At 41.2% G+C, this 22,416-nt stretch overlaps 2 protein-coding genes across 2 annotated transcripts; one reads left to right on the top strand and one right to left on the bottom strand.

Moving 5' to 3' along the window:
* Window positions 1-3,722: 3,722 nt before the first annotated feature.
* Window positions 3,723-14,392, bottom strand: tbc1d17 (TBC1 domain family, member 17). Its single transcript, XM_078269718.1, has 17 exons — window positions 14,300-14,392; window positions 13,272-13,367; window positions 13,120-13,197; window positions 12,909-13,020; window positions 12,639-12,822; window positions 12,339-12,450; window positions 11,908-12,078; window positions 11,674-11,799; window positions 11,455-11,558; window positions 11,146-11,240; window positions 10,916-11,032; window positions 9,164-9,264; window positions 7,965-8,064; window positions 6,683-6,780; window positions 5,729-5,845; window positions 5,559-5,645; window positions 3,723-4,540 (listed from the first exon to the last, which is right to left on the bottom strand). Exons 1-17 carry the CDS (start codon window positions 14,324-14,326, stop codon window positions 4,376-4,378), a joined length of 1,890 nt encoding a protein of 629 aa, XP_078125844.1. The 5' UTR covers window positions 14,327-14,392; the 3' UTR covers window positions 3,723-4,375.
* A 2,675-nt stretch (window positions 14,393-17,067) lies between these two features.
* Window positions 17,068-22,029, top strand: akt1s1 (AKT1 substrate 1 (proline-rich)). The gene is made up of 6 exons (XM_078269664.1): window positions 17,068-17,217; window positions 17,705-18,487; window positions 18,583-18,853; window positions 18,941-19,024; window positions 19,119-19,294; window positions 20,090-22,029. The coding sequence occupies exons 2-6, from the start codon at window positions 18,095-18,097 to the stop codon at window positions 20,225-20,227; spliced, it is 1,062 nt and encodes a 353-aa protein (XP_078125790.1). The 5' UTR covers window positions 17,068-17,217; window positions 17,705-18,094; the 3' UTR covers window positions 20,228-22,029.
* Window positions 22,030-22,416: the final 387 nt, after the last annotated feature.

Consider the following 22,416-nt stretch of genomic DNA (forward strand, 5'->3'; position numbering starts at 1 on the left):
ACCATAATAAAACAGATAAGACATGTTAGAAATAAATCTGTATGCTAGAATTAAAAAAGAAAGTGATTTAAAGATGTCACTGATTCTGCGAGCATCTGAAGGTAAGATTTGTAGAATATGAATGTGTTTATCAAAGTTTTGGCTCTGCCTCCCCCCCCCCCCCTCTGTTCTCTGAGGATTCTCATTGTCAAAGCAACCTGTGGCCCGCTGCCCCCCTCCCCTCCCCTCCCCTCCCCGCCTGCGCCTGGGGCAATCTGCTGCTCGTTTAAAGAGCAGCGAAGCCACCGGGGAGGGCTGGGCGAGGTATGTGCAACAGACAGTGGAGCCGGGCAGGTCAATGAGCCGTATTGTCTCCCTTTACAAATCAGTGTCAGACAACAGCCCCTGGCCTTCTGCCTGCTGCTGGCTCCTCACACACTTCACACATTCATGGGGTAGACACACTTTTCACACACTCTCTGGGGACTCCTCTGGTGGTCACAAAGGGGTCGCACTCCCCAGTGGAGAATACAGATTGTATTTGACAGTCATTACAGGTGGCTCTTCAGACATTAGGGCTTTAATGGCAGCTCATGTTTCAGATTGGAGTTAAATGGATGACCACACTGACAGCATGATTTCAGCTCAGCATCAATTATTCATTCTATTCAAAGTAGAGCTGGTGGCCGTTTTCACTAACTATGACTACGAGGAGATTCAGGTTCATATACATAGAGGGAAAAGTTATTTCAACTTATTTGTAACTAAATGAATACATTTAATTGGACATAATATTTAAGCAAAACATGGTTAAGCATGTAATAGAAAGATGATTACATTACTTTGCTTTAACTGTCATTTATAGGACTGAAGCTGTTACCATTATAATATAACATATCTTACATTCTGTTGTTTAATCTATAACAACCCATCATATCTTAGTAAAAAGTGCAGTATTTCCCTCTGAAATGTCAAGAAGAAGAAATATAAAGTGGATGGTAATGGAAACATTTAAAGTACAGTACAAGTACCTCACATTTGTACATAAGCACAGTACTTACAAATATACTTACATTCCACTGCAGACATAAATATATCAAGGTAACAGTGAGCAGTCAGTGGAGCTGGGTTAACAACATTAACTATATTTCACATTTTACAAATGGAAAATGCACACTAAAAGAAAATGATTTAATTATAATAGTAATAAAGAGTAGCACTGAACACGGAATAACAGAACAGACTGCCATATGGGCACACTTTGTGATGCATAGCTGGGATTCCTGCTTGATTTACAAACACATGGGTTCAGTAAAACAAAAACTCCGTTAGCATAAAGACAAATTCCAACAAGTGCCACCTGAAGACATTATGAATTCATGTCTTAATGGTCTGATCTGATGTTTATGTGCAGATATTGACTTACAGCAGCAGTTCAGTTTAATTCAGTCTTTATTGTCCCACATGGTAAATTTGTCTTGCAGCAACAACAGACTCATCTATCAGTTAAACCGATTTAAAAAAGAAATAGGACTTAGAAAGAGGAACACACATAACAATAAATACCATAAAAAACTAAAACAGGTAAAACCAGTAAATAAAAACAAATCAATCCAATTAGACAAGGACACAGTCTTTTGGTAACTACAAAGGGTACAACATTAGGGGTGGACATGCAAATTAAGAGATTTTATTGTTAATGTTTAAACTTATTTATCCTGGTTTACACTTGTCGCCCTAAAGGAAGCAGCGCAACTCTTTATTAGAGAGGTGGCAGGTATCTGTTTACCTTCTGCAAGAAGAATTATTATATATTATTATTATTTGTCTGACAGTGCTGAGAGGATGCTCACCGATAATCTCACTGCATAGCTAAATGTTTCTCCTTTAAAATACTCTTATAAAGGTGTAAATCAGCCTGAAAAGATGGTGAACTGCACATTAAAATGTGTGGAAACAGAGCACGTCATTTATAATACTTGTCTTCATAACTCTTGTGAGAGTGTTTAAGTTCATTTAAATAAAAGACAGTATGAAGCAGGAGTGAAACTAGTGACTAAATAATAACAAAACCTGTAAAACGCACCACATAATAACACACCACGAGAAATATAAAGTGTCATACATATTTTTGTAAACAAACCCATGGGGCAGGGCTTCAGCAACATCATTTACTGCAGATAACAGCTTTTCTAAGACACCCAGCATAATGACAACATGAAGAGGCCCTAATCCTCTAACACTTAGTTGATTGTAGCATTAGTGAGAGAATATGGGGTTTAAAGTTGTGGACAAGGCCGTCGCCAATAAAACAGGCTTTGAGAGGGGCTGAAAGCAGATTGAGTTTGAATGAAGGGCTGAGTAAGTTTGGCTCTGCCAGTCAAGTGAGGTCAGGTTGGGGTGGACGTGAGTGAGGGGGCCAGGAGACACAGGGTGACAGATCGGCGGCCTGTTTAAGCACCCTGCTAAATTCATACGTCCCAGCTGTATTCAAACAACACGGACGGAGGGGGAAAGAGACAGCGGCGAGCAGAAAGAGGTCCTGAGAAAGGGGTGTGGTTCCCCGCCCCTCATTTTCCAGCTCATTTCCCGGGACAGTGGAGAACAGAGGTCCTATTTTCCCCTCAGCCATTCACCTCGCACAGACACCTGCTGTCCAGTGGGGGAGGAGGGGGGAGAGGCCAAAGTTTAACCAGTTCACAAGTTAAGACACTACATAAACAAACAGTTGGTCTGTTACACTGGAATCATAATTTTTCAGAGTCTCCATCATCTAAGCAGTATAATTGTTTTTTTTTAAACACATTATAATGTAGTTTTAAGCTGATATAAGGACATTGTAAGTGATTATTAATGTACAATATTTTCAACAATGATATACAGTAAACCTTATAGCTGCTTACAACTACAATATAGTGTGTTATTATTAAAACTTTGCTTAAAAGGGAAGGTAAAATTAAGTGTTTCCCTTAATGAGTTTTGATCATTTCATTAAACGTTGCTTATATTAAACTCATACATTCATGTTTTAATACCCAGGCTCCTTCAGTGCTCAGTGACACGGTGCTTCTGGCTCAGGCCCGTTTGGACAGACGACTTTCTCAGTTCGGAGGAATGATACGATGACTCCTTATCCACCTCGAAATAGACCATTACTGGGATCATTTTAAATGAATGATCTGGTGCTCGTCATTGAGTTTTATGGTAATTTTCTTGAATCATTGTTTATGTTTTATGTGCATTTTCAAGTTGACTTGTGCAGTTTGTCTTGTTTGTTACATTTTCTTGAGTTTTGTGTTTAGGGCTGTTTTGTAGGTGTTTCCTTGTTGATTTTTGTGGGGGTTTTTTGTTTTGTTTTATGCTGTTTTGTAAGTGTTTCTTGACTTTGTGTTGTTTTCTATGTATTTTCTTGGTGAGTTGCATGTTTTTGTATAAGGGACCCCATCTAAGGACTAGGTTTAACTAATGTTCAGTTTAAAACCGGTGTTGAGTCAACTTCATGGTAGTTTTGAAAGATGTAGTTTGTGGTGTTGTTGAACTGTATTGCATTACACAGAGAGGTGTTTCTAATATTTTGTTCACCCCGTTGATATCAATGAGGGTAGATTGTAGATTGGTGAGTTTAAATGTAGTGGTATGTGACACTGGTCTGTGCTATGTACATAAATACATCAGATCCTGGCGGTGAGGTTAACTACAAACTAGTAAGTGCAAGGAAAAAATATAAAGTTTGAATACCCTGCTTCGTTTTTTTAACATTTATTTGGAAATAATCAGCGGATGAAAATGTTATGACATTGTGTCGATAATAACAAGGATTAAAATACTACCACGCCACATGTGGAAACTATAAGGCATGCAATAGAGTTTGCATAGGGCTGGAATGGCATCATACTGTAGTAACAAGGTGCTGCAAGTGAGTTTATCCTTCATCTTCTTCCCTTCTTATGGAACAGTGGCGAGGGGACGCAAGACAAAATGCACTGAAAGTACAGTTTCACAAGTGGCAAGCACAGGTAGATATTAAATAACTTGGGAAAAGGTAAAAGAGGAGGATGGAGAGTAGAAAGGGGGGCAATACTCTTCAGCAAAGACACAGGACATGTAAACAAATGACAAGCTGTCATGGAAAAGGAGGATGACAACATACACAAAGAAAAGGAGCACTGCAAGTAGGCTGCTATAGTGTTTAAACATCTTAAATTGTAACATTGATGGGTACTTTAAAAGAAAAACAAGCCTCAACAACGCCCCCTGCCTCTGACAAATAGTAACAACAGTCTTCATTCCTTCTCATTGGATCATATAGAGTTCATATAGCTCTTTTGTTTTGTTCATATATAAAGTTTGTCCATACACTTCCTGATGACTAACAGTCCAGAGCAACAGTGCAGATTTAAGGATAGGTGGGAGCGCATGCTGAGTTAGATGAAGCAGCTGCTCCTGCCTGGGACTGGCTGAGGAGGCGTTGGGTCTCGCTGGCCTGGGAGTCTGGGCTGTCCTCCTCAGAACTGGAGGGGGTGTAGAGACCCAGGACCTGCTGCACCTTCATGGGAATCTCCTGAAAGGGAGGGGGGAAGGGGGTTAGGAACCACCAGTGTTGGGGAGTAACTAGTTACATGTAACAGTGTTACATAATTTAATTACAAAATAAAGGTAACTGTAATCCATTACAGTTACTGGGGAATGTTTTTTAATTACGTACAGTTACCTCTGAAAACATTCATGATTACATTGGGGGTTACATCTGAATTGTATCTGTAAAAAGCTAGGCTGTATGTTAAATAATATTAATGTTGCTGCTTTGCATATGAACAATGTCTTCTTTTGCCATTTCCAGCCACAGTTTGGGAAAAAAAAAAAAGCGATCAAAATACTATCGATGTCAAAAATATGTCGATGTCCAACCTCAGGAAACATCTGCCGGTATGAAAATTAAGATAGCTTACAGTAACTGCAAGCACTCAAATTAAATAAAGTAGGGAAGACATGCCTACCTTCTGTGTGACTCACCGGGCTTCTTATGCGTATTGAAGACATATTGTAACACCATATTTTACTTGGTGCATTGAAAAGAGGTGCTGAAGTCTGACTTTGTGGTGGCTGTTCTTCAAAATGTAATTATTATAATCCTAATTCATGTGATAAAGGATCTTAAAAAGAGTTTGACGGTAGTCAGTGTTGCGTACTACTGTAAGGTAATACTGGCAGGTTTAACTGTTGAAAACTTTCATTAGAAATTTAGAAAAGTAATCAAAAATTAATGAAATGTAATAAGTTACATTACTTTGATGAAGTAATGGGAATAGTTACACTGCTATTACATTTTAAATAGGGTTACTTGTAATCGGTAACCTGTTACATTTCCAAAGTAACCTTCCTAACACTGGGAACCACTGGTGTAGAGGTGTCACTGACCCTACAGCTTCTAGAAATGCTTCTTTTTTTTTTTTAGATTTTGCTTTTTAAAATACATGTGTAGTTCTAAGCATTTGCCTCATCTTTGCTCTTCATTACAACCACTGAGACACTCCATGGACTCCACACTGAATCTTATTGGCTTATGAAGCACGTCTCACCTTGCACGCAGTCAGCTGTAGGTAGATGGCCTCCGCTCCTTGGAGAACAGTCTGCAGGTCCAACTTCATCGTCAGCTCATTAATGTGCTGAGGAGTTGCACAGATGAGTGTAAAGTTACAGACAAAGTAACTCAAATTCTGGCTCAAATACACACGTATACAGTACCCACTTTTAGAATAGTGTTAAAGTCGTGGTCTGAGCCAATCAGCTCTCCTCTCTGGGACTTGAGGATTGAACAGGCGATCAGCAGGTGGAAGTTGTCACATGGCAGACGAGTCCAGAGGACCTGAGGAAGGGAAAAAAGGAAGGAAAAAAAGGAAGTTACAAAACATTATTTGTGAACCCATTTAGCTAGATAAGACACACTGTCATGTTTAATCTGTCTCAGTGTGGTACGCCGGCTTCAGAGAGTCATTAACACCGCACAGAAACACCTCCCTGGTAGTATGGCTGGGTACCGAAATGAAATACTTGTTAGGCACCGACCGAATTGCCTCTAAAGTATCGAAAAATGCCTCGCCATTCAATACCCAATTTCAATACCGTAAGGGGTAAATCTCATCAGCGTCAGTGAGCCAATCAGCATGCAGCATGCTTCTACCAAGATCTAATCATGTTTGGGATTGGCTGTCTAACGTTACACGTCGTAGTGACACGCAGGAAAAACTATGTTACGCACAGAGGGAAAACCTACTGGATCTTGTGCTTTATTGGATCTTGTGGATTCATTTATTGAACTTAACTATTTTCGATGTTGGTTTGCTAGTTAAGTTTGTTTTGTGGTGTTTTCCTGTGTCTTTTTATTGCACTGATCAGGGGTAGCGCTCTTAATCTCGCTGTATTTGGTACAATGACAATAAAGGCTTTCTATTACATTCTATGTTCTCAATAGTATGATATCTAAAAACAAACCTCTTCTTTTCTTCAGACATGTTGCAGCTAGGTTTAAGTTTCACAAAAAAAACACTTTTAAAATCAAGAAGACACCTGTAATGCCCCTGTGGTGTCATTTGAGTGTTTTTACTATTGACACGGAGTACATTTACATGCACACCATTATTCCACTATTCTGAATATGACAATATATATATATATATAGTAAATGCAGCTGTAGTGCACTCACCTCCCACATGATTAGGATGTCCTCGAAGGAAAACTCTCTTTTGAACCAGATGAGCAGCCAACGGAAACAGAAGCAAAGAGAGCCGCTGTCCTGAGAGTCTGATGGACAAAAGAAATTTTTCTTTTTTTAATTTAGTTTAGTGACCAAGAGAAAAAGAATGAGCTGCTTTTAAATAATTAATATCGAGAGTTACATCTTAAAAAGGACCTGAACACCCACACAGGTGTTTTAAGTGAATCTGGCTGAATAGACCCCTTCCCATGACTGTGTGGGTGTGTTTAAACTGATTGACTGACATCTTCCTGAGCCTCTTGTGAGCTGTGTTGCATCAGTTAGGGCAGGACAAATGACAGCTTTACCATTCTTATTGGTAGAAAAGATATGTGACATAATAAGTTCCCATCTAAGGCCCTGTTTACACGTACATGGTTATTTTGAAAAACGGAGACATTTCCCTTCGTTTGTGCCCTTCGTTTACACGCAAACGGAGAATTCACCTCTGAAAACGAGTCTTTCTAAAAACCTCCGGCCAGAGTGGAGATTTTGGAAAACTTTGTTTGCACGTTTGCGTGTAAACTGAGACAAACGGAGGTTTAGGTAGCCGAGGAAGTGAGGAAGAGAAGCGAGAGGAAGTGATTTGTTGCGATTCGTTGCTGTTATTGCTATTTTCGGGATTCTGATTGGCCAACGTGGGCTTGAGCTTCTCGTTACACTGCCACCTACAGGTCTGGCATGCTCTCGACGGAATTGACGGCATATATACACGGGTACATGTAAACAAACACTTTTCTGAAAACTGATAGCTGTGCACGATGTTATTTTTGAAAGCAGAGAGGTTAAAATGTCCATTTATGAAAATAGCCGGCCACGTGTAAACGTAGCATAAGCTCTGGCTTCAACCTGAGCCGAGGTCTATTCAGTCACAATAACTGAAATCACCTGTGTGGATGGTTTAGAGGCTTTAAGCATATTTTGCATGCCCTGTATCCTGGAAATTCATGAATTGTCTCTCATTTAGCATGCATTTTCATGCTTATCGTGCATATCCACCTGATGTGCACCCTATCTGCAGAAGTTATAAATTTGTAAACGTCTATACGTCATCATTAATAGATTCTAATGTATGTCCTTGAGGCCACATCATGTGAAATATCTAATTTGCTTTATTTTAGTTTCTGCCCTACTTTTTGTTGCGTTATCCTCAAGAATTTGTGTGCAGCTTTGCCTCAGGACTTTATTTGAATCTAAACCAGTCGGACTGCGTGAGCATTAGCTGACTAACCCAGGAAGTCACACAGCTCCGGGTCCAGAGCCTTCAGCAGGATACTGAGCTGAAGGAGCTGTTTCTTCATGGCCTCCTGAGACTCTTCAAAGTTCTGGTGCTGCAGAGGAAAAGAAAAGACTTGTAAAGTCACTGTGCACATCAAACGTCTGAGTCACACCTTTTTGTTTTGGTTTGTGTCACTGCTGAGCTGTAACCAGCTGTACCTGTCCACAGTAAAGCGTGGTTTATGGTCCTGCGGAGACTCCACGCAGACCTTTCGCCGTAGCCTATGTAAGTGGCCTGAAGTTTATACTTGTGCGTTGGTATGTGCGTAGATCTCTTTTTAAAAAGGTGCAGTAGGTAAGCCTTAAACTAACTTTCTGTCATATTTGCTGAAACTGACCCTATGTTCCAGTAGAACTACATGAAGCAGGTCATTTAAAAAAAATCTGGCTCATCTGGCACCACCTACAGCCTGTAGTGCGTTTTGCAAAAATCCACAGCTCCCTGTTCAGATCCACCAATCAGGGCCAGGGGGGTGTCTAACTGCATGTCAATCACTGCTCAGGCAGACACATTCATTCTCCCTCGTGGGGGGAGGAGCTTAGGAGACCGTTTGGGCTTTAGCAGAAAGGGGGGGAGGGACTGAGTTGTTAATGTTAAATGTTTTGGCTAAGTCCTGGATCTTCACAATCCTACCTACAGCACCTTTTAAGAGAATAGCCGGGCCGGCATGAGTGTGAGTGTGTGTGTGTGTGTGTGTGTGTGTGGTAGTGCGAGTGAGAGAGTGACGGTGATTAGCTCCGGAGTGAGTGCCAACTCTAGAGTCATAGTGAGAGAAACAAAGTGTCTCCCCTGTGCTTTCTGACCACGGTGGGAAATATTGTAGCAGGAAAAGTTAACCCTCCTCTTGAGTTCATGTTGTTTATGGAGAAGGAGAACCAGGAAATGAGTCGGGGGAAATGCAACGCTACCAAGCCACAGCCGAGTGACGTGTAGCTACATTTTTCGAGATGTGCACGTCAGGCTACGGCGTAGGGTCCGTGTCTCCACGTATCTACACACAAAGCCAGGGCGTAGATTTAACGCAGAAGCATAAATCACGCTTATCACAGCTGTACAGCCTGAATGTAGGTAGAGAAAGGAGCAACCCAAACTAAACTTGTTTCTGACTGAAATTCAAAGATCCTTAGAAAAAGAGCATTCTTTCTACTCACCACCAGCTCCATGAAGCCGGTCAGACACCAGAAGGACTCCACCTCGTTCTGGGTGACGAACAGGAGAGGAGAAAGGAGATCACTCATCCCCTGGACATAACCTGGACAGATGGAAACAGATGTCAGGGTGACATGGATATATCTGCCTGAATGATCATCAGCTACTCAGATGATCTGAAACAGAGGTTTTCCCAGGGGGGCATCAAACGGCTTCATGGGAGGCTCAGTGAATGGAAGTGAAAAAAATAGTCCATAAGTTATCAAAAGAAGATACACAGACACATAAATTGGCCTAAATCTGTGTGATTTTGTTATAGAGCTAGTTCAAAGATACAGTAGTTTGGGGAATTTTACAGTTTTCCCACTTTCCCAGATGTAGAAACTAATTAATGCCTTAGGACAAAAAGAAATGTATTTGGTATAGTTTAAAGTTATGTCAAACAGCCAGGTTTATAGTATAAACTATATATATATAGTTTATAGTCGCCCCGGTGTTGCCGGCATGAGGTGTGCGAGCCATAAAAGGACGTCCCCACGGTTGTCGTTTCCAGCGCGAAGGCTCTGCAACTCGTCGTGGCGAGCAGGTTCGCCTCTAAAAACATCTGTATGATTCTTCATGTACCAACCACATGCGTTCAGAGAGAGAGAGAGAGAGAGAGAGAGAGAGAGAGAGAGAGAGAGAGAGACACCACACTGGGAAAAGAAGAAGCATTTTGCTGGAGAGTGTGGAAAAACATGAGAGAGATCTTTGTCAAAGCTAAAAAAACGGCTTCATGGAAAGAGTGTTCTTGCAGTGTAAGAGGCAGACAGTCATTTCGATTTGGAGACAAACGACAGTCATGTTAATAATTGGAGTAGATAAATGTAATGTTTGGCGGGGCGTCTGTGCTAAACGTGGATGTGTTTACTGCTGTTGCCAGGCAGCCTGCATTCCTTTACTTCCACTCTCTTCTTCTTCTTTACTAGTTCTTGCTTATTCTCAGATGATTTTGTTTGTAGGCCCCCTCGTGTTTAGGAGAATACTGCCAAGATCGATGGGTTTAGCCCTAACGACGTTTCATTTCCAGGTTTGCTCCGGTGCCGCCAGAAATTCCGCCGGATGTCCCTTATTTCGGCAGGATGTCCGTCACCTTCCGCTTTCTTTGCATTGGCATTTTAAACTCCGGTGGATTCATGTGGACGATGGTTAACTGCTCCTCAGATCTCTGCAGGGTAAATCCAGACAGCTAGCCAGACTATCTGTCCAATCTGAGTTTTCTGTTGCACAACCAAAACAACTTTTGAACGTACACATGTTCCACCAAAACAAGTTCCTTCCCGAGGCTATTTTGCAGCGGCACCGTGGTCCTTTTGGGCGCTTAGCGCCGCCCAAGACGATTGTGATGGGTTTAAAGAAATGCAAATAAACCAGAGCACGTTTTTCTCCCATCCCAGAATGCTGTGTGGACTAGCCAGACCCTCCTCTGCAGCACTGTGGAGGAAGGTCTGGCAATGCGAGACTAGGTTGAGCATAAATGTGCATGCTCGTAGCGCGTGTGCAATCTACGGAGGCCCGGGCACGCGCGAGTATAACCAAAACCACTATCTTGGCTTAATTGTTGATCATCAACAATCATCAGGACCAAAACCTCATGCCACAAAAACAATTTCTTCCCAAGTGGGGGCCTCATTAGCAAGGCCCGGGACCCCTCATGACACAGACTCTTACTTTTTTTTTTTTTTCAGTATTGGTGCACCTGTTTGCCAACATACCAAGATCAAAGTTGTACATGCAGTATGTCATCAGCACATCATGCAGCAGAGTCAGTCCTGGATTGTCGTTCCCAGAGAAGAACGTATTGTGTCTGTCTGTCCTGCTGACGTCTCTCTCTGTCACAACAGAACAAAGACACTTTAAAGTTCAACCTCTATAGCGGCTGTCACAGGCAGCTGCCTGATACCATGAACACATCTTCTGTTTTATGACAGATTGGAGGGCTGACCTATCAGGCTTCTGTATCCTCTGAGGAGGGAGTTCCTCATCTCCTGCTCTTCACTGACGGACTTCCACTGCACCTTCATTCTAAAGTACTCGTCCCTGCAGACACAGAAAGGAGTTTAAGTAGCTGACTGCGTTAAAGGAATAGTTGGGACATTATACAGAGTTAGATGAGAAGATCGATACCACTCTCAGACATGAGAGTGCTAACTCTCTGCAAGAAAACAAATAAGCATATTTCCCAAAATGTCAGCCTATTCCTTTAACCATCAAAAAGCGTTAGAAGGAGATGTGCAGTAATAAAACCACTAACGTCTTGGCCCGCAGAATGTCCTCTCTTTCCTTGAAAGTGCTGTTCCATGGATAAAAGCCAAGGAGGAACTTCCATACCTCCTTCCTCAGGGATGGTGTGACACCCTGCAATGGACAAGAATGGCGTAAAAACACACATCAGGTAGATAGAGGGTTGAAAAGGGAAACAAAGTATGCCTTTCACATATGAGGTATACTGTCACTGTATTTACTGTCTCACCCCTCTGAATATGAGCTCTTTGATCCTCTCTGGGTTTTTCACTCGCCCCTCTGGGTCCAGAAACTCTTCCCATTTGTCCAGGGGTTCTCCCCTGGTTACGTCTGGTCTGGGACCAAGCTCTACCCCCTTAATGAAAAATTATCATGTCTCTTAACATTTTAACAATCCGTAGTCTTTATGTATTAGACATGACTGTGTGCTTTAAATTGTTCTTTTTTTGTTTCCTTTTCTTACACAGTTGATGAGTTCGAAGCCGGGCTCTTCATCAGACTGCGGGGGCAAACTTGGATCCTGAGCAGTTCGCAGGTGAGTGGGGGACCCTGGAGGCCGAAGTGCCGCCCTGAAGAAATTGGTGACTTTGGAGAATCCACCAAATGTAGTGGCATATGGGTCCTGAATAAATCTCTGTGCAGGTAGAGAGAGGACAGGATCACTTTTTTTTTTTTTTTTTTTACACCGAGTGAGAATTGCAACAAGCTTGATAGATTTCATCTACTCCCAGTGATTGTGAGTGGAGGTTAGGAGTGGAAACTTCAGTGATTAGATTGTACGTTTGCAATCCAATACAGAGTATGGGCTGGAGTGGGACTTTGATCAGTGAGTCATTGGTATTGATCAACAAGCTAATAATAAAGATTTTATGATTAAAAATAAAAGCAAATTACCGAAACAAGATCCGAGCTTCCATCATCGAAGAGCTGCAGCTTATCGAAGGACTGAGAGAGAGCGCCGGAGTCATGAGGGTAGGCGAGGAAGAGCCGCCCTTCAACCGGCGACCTGGCGATACCAACAGAAACCGCGTGATGTTTTCCATGCTCATGTGATTTGTCAATAAAGATGTAAACAGCTCTGTCAGGAGACTGTACATCAGCTGTTTCAAGAACAGCCACTGGATGAATTCTAACATGTTACACAGTAACAACAAGACGGAAACTGCTGCTAGAAATTAGGGTGATGATACATACTGGTCCAGGATGATGTAACGTTGTAGGGCCCTAAACAGCTCCCTGGTTCCTCCTCTGTGGAAGTGCAGAGCAGGCAGTGGGTGGCCCCCTCTACTAGTCAGCACTAGGAAGTTTCGGCCCAAGGAGAACCGAGCCCTCCGAAGAGAGTATAACTCTGACAGAGGCAGAGAGAACGACCACTGACCTGCAGGAGAAATAGGCGACATTTGGTTTCATGCACCCTTTGTGGAGGTAACTATTTGCCCAAAGTGACAGACATGTAAACGGCACCTGAGTCTTTTACTGGGACGTGTTCTCGATCTTTCTTCACCGTGCTGATGACTGCCCAGTCTGGCTCATACCCAGGATCAAAGTTTGTATCCTCCTCCCCTCCTTCTCCATCCTAATTAGGATGAAGTGGTTTCATGGAAATTATATTTAAGGTAGAAAGAAAATACTAACTACTAATTATGGTTTTCATGTGTAGCAGATGATGACTGACCTTTTTGGTGTAGAGTACAGCGGGGGCACTGCGACCCTCATCCTCAAGTGGGCTCCACTCTAAAGCTGGCACACCAGCCTAAAACAAGCGCATGGTTAATATGGTTTGATTTCCCCTCTTTGTATCTGAACAACTCACACAGATTTGCTTACCCGCTCTACAATTCGGATGAACCCTGGGATGGTGGTGTCCTGGTTGCTCCTCTTGGCATTTGTGTGGAGGTACACTCCCTCCTTCTCAAATATCAGCTGAGGGAGGAGAAAGAAAACCCCACATAAATGCATCCAAATCAATCATAAAATGTAAGATTAAATAAAGATGTATAGATAAATACATATCTTCAAGAGAATCTTCAACAAGAGTTCCAGAATATCAAATAAAATAAAGATAGGATGGCTCACAACATGTTTGGTAAGTGATGATTATTTTCATCAACTATTAATCTGCTGATGACTTTCTGAAATCCTATTTTTTCCACCGCACAGCTTTAGATGAGATCTTCAAATCGCTTGTTTTGTCTGACCAAATATATTCAGTATACTATATGACAAAGAAAAGCAACAAATTCTCACACGTGTGAAGCTCATTTATGGGATGGTCTCTGGCCAGATTGACCCTGGCTTGATATTATATGGCTTAACTACCATCTGAATATGGTGAAAATAAATCAGGTCATCTGTATATGTAACATTACTGATCACATAAAACAAAAGAATACGCCTAGGCCTAAAGTGGCACATCAGCTATAACCTGTGGCAGGCTAGTGAAATCAGATAACAAAGAGCTTGTAAATGCCTGAAGCATATCATGTGATTTCGGTGCGTCCGGTCAGTCGGTGAAAAGCCAAACAGATACGAAAACATAGGTATGATGACCCAGTATGGCAAGTTTTAATGTCTGTATGGTTATAGATACCGCTATCGTCGAGCTACACAACAGAGTCCGACATCTTGTATCCAGCCAGATGAAAACACATAGCTGACAGTGTGCTTTACTTCATCGAGCGTTATTGAGAACCGATAGCTAGCTTCAAGTATTTACAACAAGCTATCACTGACAGCAAGCTCGAGTGGTTTCACCCACAATGTCACAGTCGAGATACAGGAGAAAATGTCAACATCCACAAATTAAAAAACTGACAGTAAGATATTGTAAAAAAAAAACAACAACCTGTAAATACCTTGTAATCCTCAACGTTTTGCTCCATTATTCCCGTCACCTCTGTCTCGACTTCGTTTTACCAAAATAAGCTACGTCAGACTTCCTGCTTCTGGATAGCCCCGCCCCTACAAGAGACGCCAAGGCAGGACCGCGAGCCAATCAGACTGCATATACTGCTTTGTTTTTGTTATTATAATACCATTTTAAAAGACACTCAAACCCGCTTAATGTCAGCATAGTATATTTACATGTATAGTATATTTTCTAAAAAAAATAAATAAAAAAAAATAGGAATATTAGTTTCTGTTGCTTCAGTTTAGCCACATTTAATTTGACAGAAGCATATCACAAGATTACAGCGTAGGTATTTAGTTTATATACTATACAGGAAATGGTGTTAGTTAAGAATCTGAATTTGTTTTATACATATAATACATTTGCCTTTGTGTTTTGGTGCTTAACAATAAACATAGTCTAAATGTGTTTACAATGTATCTATAATTTAGTCATCCTGATGGTCTTGACTATAGCTTCATTATGCTTGTTATTCGGTGGTTCTGAGGTTTTCCTTATCTGAATGGAGGGTCGAAGGACAGAGAGTGTTATGTGCTGTACAGATTTTTCCACAGCACTGTGGAGATAGGTCTGGCAATGCGAGACTACACACACACACACACACACACACACACACACACACACACACACACACACACACACACACACACACATATATATATATATATATATTGACCAGGGGATGTGCAAAAGTCCGCAGTATGAAGTATAAAGGATATGTGTACATCATGTATAGAAATAATACAACAATAGATAACAGAGATTACACAATAGGGCCCAGTATGATGGCTAAAACATAAATACTAAACAGAAACAATATTAGATCGGGTTTTTTTTATCTCGGGTTTTTATTGAGCGAGCTACATCACGTTGCGAAATGCTCTATATGCTGGATTTTTAGTTATTAGAATATAGCTAAGGATGTCAATGGTGTTTTGAATGAGGTTTTCTCACTACTGGAATAGAATTAGTGAGAAACTTTCAAAATAATAGCCTAATGAAACAGCATTTCACAGTATGTATTGCAGGGCTGTTGTATGTAGTGTTTTTGAATGAATTACATTGAGCAGGGGTTCAAATCGTTTGAAAACAAAGTGTATACAATTAATATCATAGGACGACTATTATTATTAAAATGACTATTAATACCATTCTCATATGACTTGTGAGCAGGTGGGCTCATATATATGTATGTCTATGATTGGTGTGCAGAAGTAGGTGGGGTGTACACGTGTAGGAGAACAAGGCGAGTCAGAGCCCGCACATGGAGCTAAGTCACGTGTTAAATTTTTTGTTATTATGCAGAGAATCAGGTAAACAGTAATAGCACATGAATATCAAGTGTACAAACTTATGAAGATTAAAAATAAAACACATACGAAGCAATACAAACGATGAGATAACAGAATCATTAGATAGAACAAAAATCAGTAGAAATTTACATTTTATGAGAAAAGGTACACAATTAGGGGATTCATTAGAAAATGTCTGCTTGTGAATATAACATGTGGCATACAGAATGATGAAATTAATTAGATACTCGAGAGCACCATTTCCTGAATAGAAACTGATGATATCTTTAAGGTTAAAGGTGTAGACGAAGTTGGTGGGTTCAAAAAAGTAAAACTCCAAATCTGTCCAAAATTGTGTGAGATTGTTTCAATATTCTGTTTACAAAATGTACAGGAAGAGTCAATGTCGGCAAATTTAGCAACAAGATGATTAGTAGGGTATATGTTATGTAACATTTTGAAGTGTACTTCCTTAGCTTTATTAGAAACACAGTACTTATACGATAGAAGGCAAGCCCTTCTCCAATTTATGTTCTCAATTTTAGATCTCTACAAAAACTTGCCCGTTGGCATGTATTGTGTCTCTGAATAATTCGGCGAATATGCTTATTGTTACACTTTATGTGCGTTAGTTCCATCGTAAAGGTTGTGATATAACCATACTGTTTATGGATATAACAGTGTAGTGCGTGTAGTGCGTGTACGACGTGCGTCCGATTGGAAGTCAGTAACATGTGACGTCAGAGCTGCAACCGGATAAGAATAGATGTCATTAGCCTTCAAATTTAAATAATACAACTATTTAATCAATTTGGTTCTAATTAAATGGAACACAGGATTTTCTTGCCAAAAAAGCTCATTTTAAACCAATTAAAAAAACTTTACTTTTTATATGTGTTGGATTGTATGGTTGTCTGAAGATATTTTACAATTGCATATTCAGCTGACCTGTGCTATGACTATAGGCCTACTCTCTAGATTATGCTACCTGGAATACAATAATTGATTCCTGCTCACATTATTGCAAAAATATTAGTCAACTACATAATTCTTTCAAGAAAACTTTCTGGAAGTTTTTAGAAAATAAATCAGAAATTATACATATATAAATAAGACCTATTACCTAATGTCTATACATCTATAAAACATTAGGTAATAGGTCTTATTTATATATGTATAATTTCTGATTTATTTTCTGCTGAGAGCAGAACATATTATCATCATATTTAACTGTTGCTTCAGACATAAAACGAATCTTAATTTATATTCAACTAACTACGACATAATTCTCATTTGAATGTTATACTTTTCTTCAATTATAGCTTTGCCCTACACTTTGTGTTACTCCACAGCATTCGTGCAACACAAAAACGCGTTTATGGACACGGCTTTTATTTTGAAATTCCTAGCCGGAAGAAAAGCCGTTATTAATCCTTGCTAGTTTGCTGTGCTGTGTCGAGTTTAGCTAGGGGAGAGAAACCGTGGGAGAATGTAGATTACGTTATGACAAAAAGAAGTAAAGTTTAGGATTGATAAACATCCGGCAACGTGGAAAAAAGAAACTGAAAAGGTAGGTGAACGTCTTTCCTCGTTTCTGTAATTTATACTTGCGCGTCTCGGCTCTTGCTAAAGCCTGAAAAATGGAGGTGAAATGTGGTTCCATCATAAGGAGGTTGCACACAACACTGAATAAACAACAAGATCAACAAACAACAGCTGCAGCAGCGACAGTAGCCGTGCAGGGAAGTCCGTAGAATGCATTTAAAAACGAGACAGAAACGATTGCAAAGATGGCAGTAAAGGGGATCAATAGAGAGCAGAGTCATTCTAAAGCTACAGCAGCTAACGTTACAGTAACGTTAGCTGCTGTAGCATTATTTAGCATAGATTGGTGTCAAGCAGCTCATGAAGGTGGTGAAGGCTAAGTATTTATTTAAATTTGCAATGTCTCTCAACTCGTAAATATTTGCACCCATTTACAATAAGTGATATGTAGTGCCATTTTCAAAATGTCTACAGCTAAATTTGATTTTGTTTTTATTTTCAATGTTTTACAGGTATCACCAGCAACTTGGCAACATCTCTTCTCTCCCCTGGCTCTCCAGTGTGTAAGGACACCGCTCAGTGTATCATATCATAAAGTCACCCAGTGCCTCTCCACCCGATGGATCATTATTTTACCCTGTATCTTCACCAGTGCTAAAACTTACACCAGCAGGACAAAGGAAACACAAGTTAAGAGTTTTTTCAACATTTTTGAGCAAAGTCAGGTACACCGCAGCTACCAAAGTTACCTGTTAATACTGTATTAAGTTCGGTGCCCCCAAAATCCAACAAAGCTTCTTAAAAGTCTAAACTTCCAAACTCTTCATCATACATCAGCATTACTCAGTTCTCTCATCAGGTCAGTCCATATTATAACGCTGTAAACACTACTAAGCACCATTATGGCCTCCGTCACCAAGTCGTCCGAGCCTGAGATCCCAGACAACCACAAAGAGAGCTGGCTGGCGCTACTTTCTGCCGCGGAAAAGTATTGCCAAAAGTCTGGCTGCGACCTGGCCATACTTACGGCGTGTAAGAAGTTCCGGTCATCGGCTGGAGGCGGAGACGGGATGAGGAAACTGGAGAGCAGCAGTGCCTTTCCAAAGGAGTGTGATTTCTCCTACAATGTATGGGGCCAAGGGTTTCTGGCCGAGTCGGCGCGTCGCTACATGGACGACATCGGCGTGCTGCACTCCACGACCATGCTAACAGCCCAAAAGCACACACGCCAGGTGGGGGGAGAGGGAGGAACCAAGCTGGTGGGTGACCTGACCTCTGACCCCGGAAACAGGGCGGTGAGTGGCCTGAACGTGCTGCATACTGCTCATTCTCATCATACTCATTCAAAATGTCCACATCCATAACACGGTGGATTTTGTTGTTGTTCCAGAGCTTAACAGGAGACGGCGGGGTGGGCGGAGTCAGTCCCAATAGCAGACTGTATTCCCAAAGCTACCCGTCAATCTACAGCTCAGGAGCTGTGACCGGGCAGGGAGGCGGGCAGAACGACAACGGAGAGAGGGAACGGGAGAAGTGTGCACTGGAGGCCGAGCAGGAGAGACAGAGGTCTAGGATTGAGGACTTGGAAGAAGAGTGTGAGGACGAGGAGGAAGAGGAGGAGGACATGGATGAGAGGAGACCCTATGGGAATGAAAGTGCTGGTGAGGCGCGACGCAGTTAATCTGTGTATCTATATGCTTTGATGTGCAATCGATTCATTCAGAATATTTATCATCATTGTGCCTCAGGTGTATTCTCCATGGACGAGGACTCTCTGTCTCGGGACTGCGAGCCATTCTTTGAGTCCGACGGGGAGGAGGAGAGTACTGATGGTAAGAGTTTGCTATGCCGACTGAAAGTAGTCACATATGAGCACTCCTCCACATTAGTGCATCATCCACATAGATTTTGTTCTACCTGTCCTAGGCTCTTTAAGCGAGGATGCTCCTCCGCCGACGCGTGGCATGGCTATGGGCCAGGCTGCTTACTCTGCTCGTCACGCCCACCCCCACCCCATGGCTCTGGCCCGCTCGCTACCTGTATCTGTGCCTGTGTGGGGCTGCAGAGGAAACCGAGCTCAAGACAGCAACAGTGGAGAGCGGGTGAGCACACATAATTGTACAATTGGACAGAGCTGCTGGTTTGCTTGCAGAGATTAAAATGTTCTTGGAGATTTGTGGGTTAGGCAGCTATCTTTGGGGTCAACTCAAGTTTTCAGATTTCAGAAGCTGGCTTACTTGAAACGGTTGTAGAACACCATGGTAACCTGTTCTGCATGGCTAACCTACTCCGGAGCAGGGTATCTTTAGAAGTTAACAGCCTGACTATTGACCAATCAGATCACTGAAATAAAGTATAATATAATATATATATATAATATATATATATATATATATATATATATATATATATATATATATAATATATATATATATATATATATAACCAGGTTCCATCAGCCTGATTTTAAATTCAAAAGCAGACATCCTGAAAGTTAGAAGAAAAAAAAAAAAAGCTGTTGTTTTTTTGTTTTTGGATGTCAGTTGACAATATTTCATGCTGTCTGAAGACCGAACAAAGGAACTATTCAAGTCTCAGTATTCTGATGCGCCAACTAATGACCACAACGGCTCCATCAGTTCATGTGACCGTGAAAGTGTGTGTGACAATTGTGTGAGGTTGTGCCAGGCAAATATTTTACAAATAACTTTTTCCAGAATGTCAAACACCATTTTCTTAGAGAATGAAAAACAATCCTACAAGAAGTTGGCATCAATTTCCGTTTTTGTCCAGATTACACCTTGTATATAAAAGTGCTTGGGTGTAAACAATACCAGGGCTTATGTTTTCCCTCCTGTGCAATGCTAACATACGACCCCTGTGTGTTTGTTCTTCAGGTGGGCTGTGCTGACCTGGAGCACATCGCTGCCAGTATGAAGGCCCTGCTGGCTCCTGGAGCCAATGATGGGACGGAAATGTTTGGGGCCCTGCCTCGGCCCCGTCTCAACACGGGGGATTTCTCCCTCAAGCACTGAGAGAGAGTGAGGCGAGTGGGGAGTAAGAGAAAGGGATAGAGGGAGAGATAAATGTTGTCCTGATGGACTGGCTGGCAGATGTGGTGTGCAGTATGTGAAACGGTGTAAAAGCTAGTACCTCCATTTATTTCTCACTAACGGAAATTAACGGCACATGCTTTGAGGAGAAAACAAAAGTTGTTATGAACACTAACATTTTCAACACTATACCCCCCCCCCCCACACACACACACACACACACCTTGTCACTACACATGTCACAATACCAGCTACTACACATCACAGAACACTACGTTAGATTTGGACCTCAAGATGTGTGTGTAGTGCCCTGCTGCACTGACCAACAAGGAAACTAAAACAGGGTGTATAGTAGTCGAACTGGCACGGCTAATTGTTGCGCACCTTGTGTGCTGCTGATAAAAGGTTTGGAGAGTTTGCCCTTTGGTATAATTACCGAGAAGTGATGAGAACTTGGGGAGCAGCCATCTGTACCTGGTTGATTGTTGGCTCCTGTGCTGCATGCTAATGCCTTAGCAGAGACCGTTTTGATCAACCTTAATGTAGCTCTAAAACTAAATGCTAAGTTACCCTAGACGATATATGGCTAAGAGTGGCAGTTTGGTTCCTATTCTGAAACATGGTATAAAATTAGCTTAACGGAAATAGTTTAACCTTTTACTCTCTTATGTCTGCGTGTGAAGTTTGGAGCTCGACCTGGGAGACGGTTAGCTAAGCATAGAATGGAGGCAAAACGGATATGCTGGCTCTCTCTGGAGCTCAAAAATACACCTGCCAACAACTCTAAAGCTCACCAATTAACATGTTGCATCATGTTTTGGTACACAAGCAGAAATGTAAAATAACAAGTTAAGCTGTAACTCTTTCTTGACAATCGGCAGTTTATCCACCCAGCATCTCCTGCTACACGCTGCATTCACAAAATGTTGGACAAACTGGTAAGAACAAGAAAACCACCCGTTATTCTGACTTTAAAACAGCTGCCACAACTGATAGCCTCATAGTCACATCATTTAAATACCCCAGAGAAGCTACTATTGCGAAGTTACATACTTTTTAACAAGTTATATTAGATACAAACGGTGTATAGCTCCTTTTTTTTTTTAAAAAGAAAAGAAATACAACTTCTTAATTAGTGAGCGTTAAAAGTGTGGGTAGGTGTATTTCTGAACTTCAGAGAGAGCCAGGCCAGCTGTTTTCCTCTTGCTTCCAGTCTTTATGCTAAGCTAAGCTAACCATCACAAAGGTATAGCTCATTGCCCTGCCGTCATTTAGCTCAGTACATGCTTACGTTTTAGCATGAAGCACAAGAGCCAGCCATCTCCCAGGACCACATGGATGTTTTCCCTGCATGCTCCTATCGTTTACAGGTTAAGATGACCAACAAGCCAGTTGTTGACATTGTCCACCCCTCGCAAAAAAACACACCAATCTATTCCTTAATGGGGTAGAAACCACAGAAATGGTTGACTTAACATGAAGCTTGTGGCTTTTCAAAATGTGAGCAGAGGACACCAGCCCCTCCTCACAATCTGCCTACTTGTACTTTTACTTTTGCCAATGAATGATTGTAAATCAATACTGAGTTATAGTGTTTTCTTTTTCTTTTTGCTTTAGATATCTTGTTGAAATGACTGAATGAATGACAGTGTGTGTGTGTGTGAGAAAGAGAAATGGGTTGATTTAAAAGAAACAAATGTCCATCTCTGACATTTAAAAAACAGATAAATATTCCGTTATGTACTTTTATGTTTCAAATAAAGGAGCAACACCAAGAGAAAAAAGACTCGTGTATTTGTGATATTTGTGTCCCGAGGATGTAATATAATGAAGGCCTCTGGAGGGCCTCAGCACTCTACTGAAGTGAAGGTCTGATTTCTGCTCAGCCCTTGTATGCAACATTGCAAAACAATAATGCGACATCAGTGTTATTACACAATAGTTGAATTTATTGACTACATTTAGCACATAAAAAAAAGATGCAGGCTCTTAAGTTAAACAAGCACTCTGGTATATGCAAAGTCCTGCGTGTTACAAAAACATACACAAGACTGCACCTAAAATTAAATTCTAAGTTAAATAAAATACATAAATAGATACACCATAAATAAAATAAGTAGCCATCTTTGGATATAATATGATATGAATATGTGTAATTCATGCAACCAGAA

The sequence above is a fragment of the Sander vitreus genome, chromosome 15, assembly GCF_031162955.1.
Source record: "Sander vitreus isolate 19-12246 chromosome 15, sanVit1, whole genome shotgun sequence".
NCBI classification, from domain to species: Eukaryota; Metazoa; Chordata; class Actinopteri; order Perciformes; family Percidae; genus Sander; species Sander vitreus.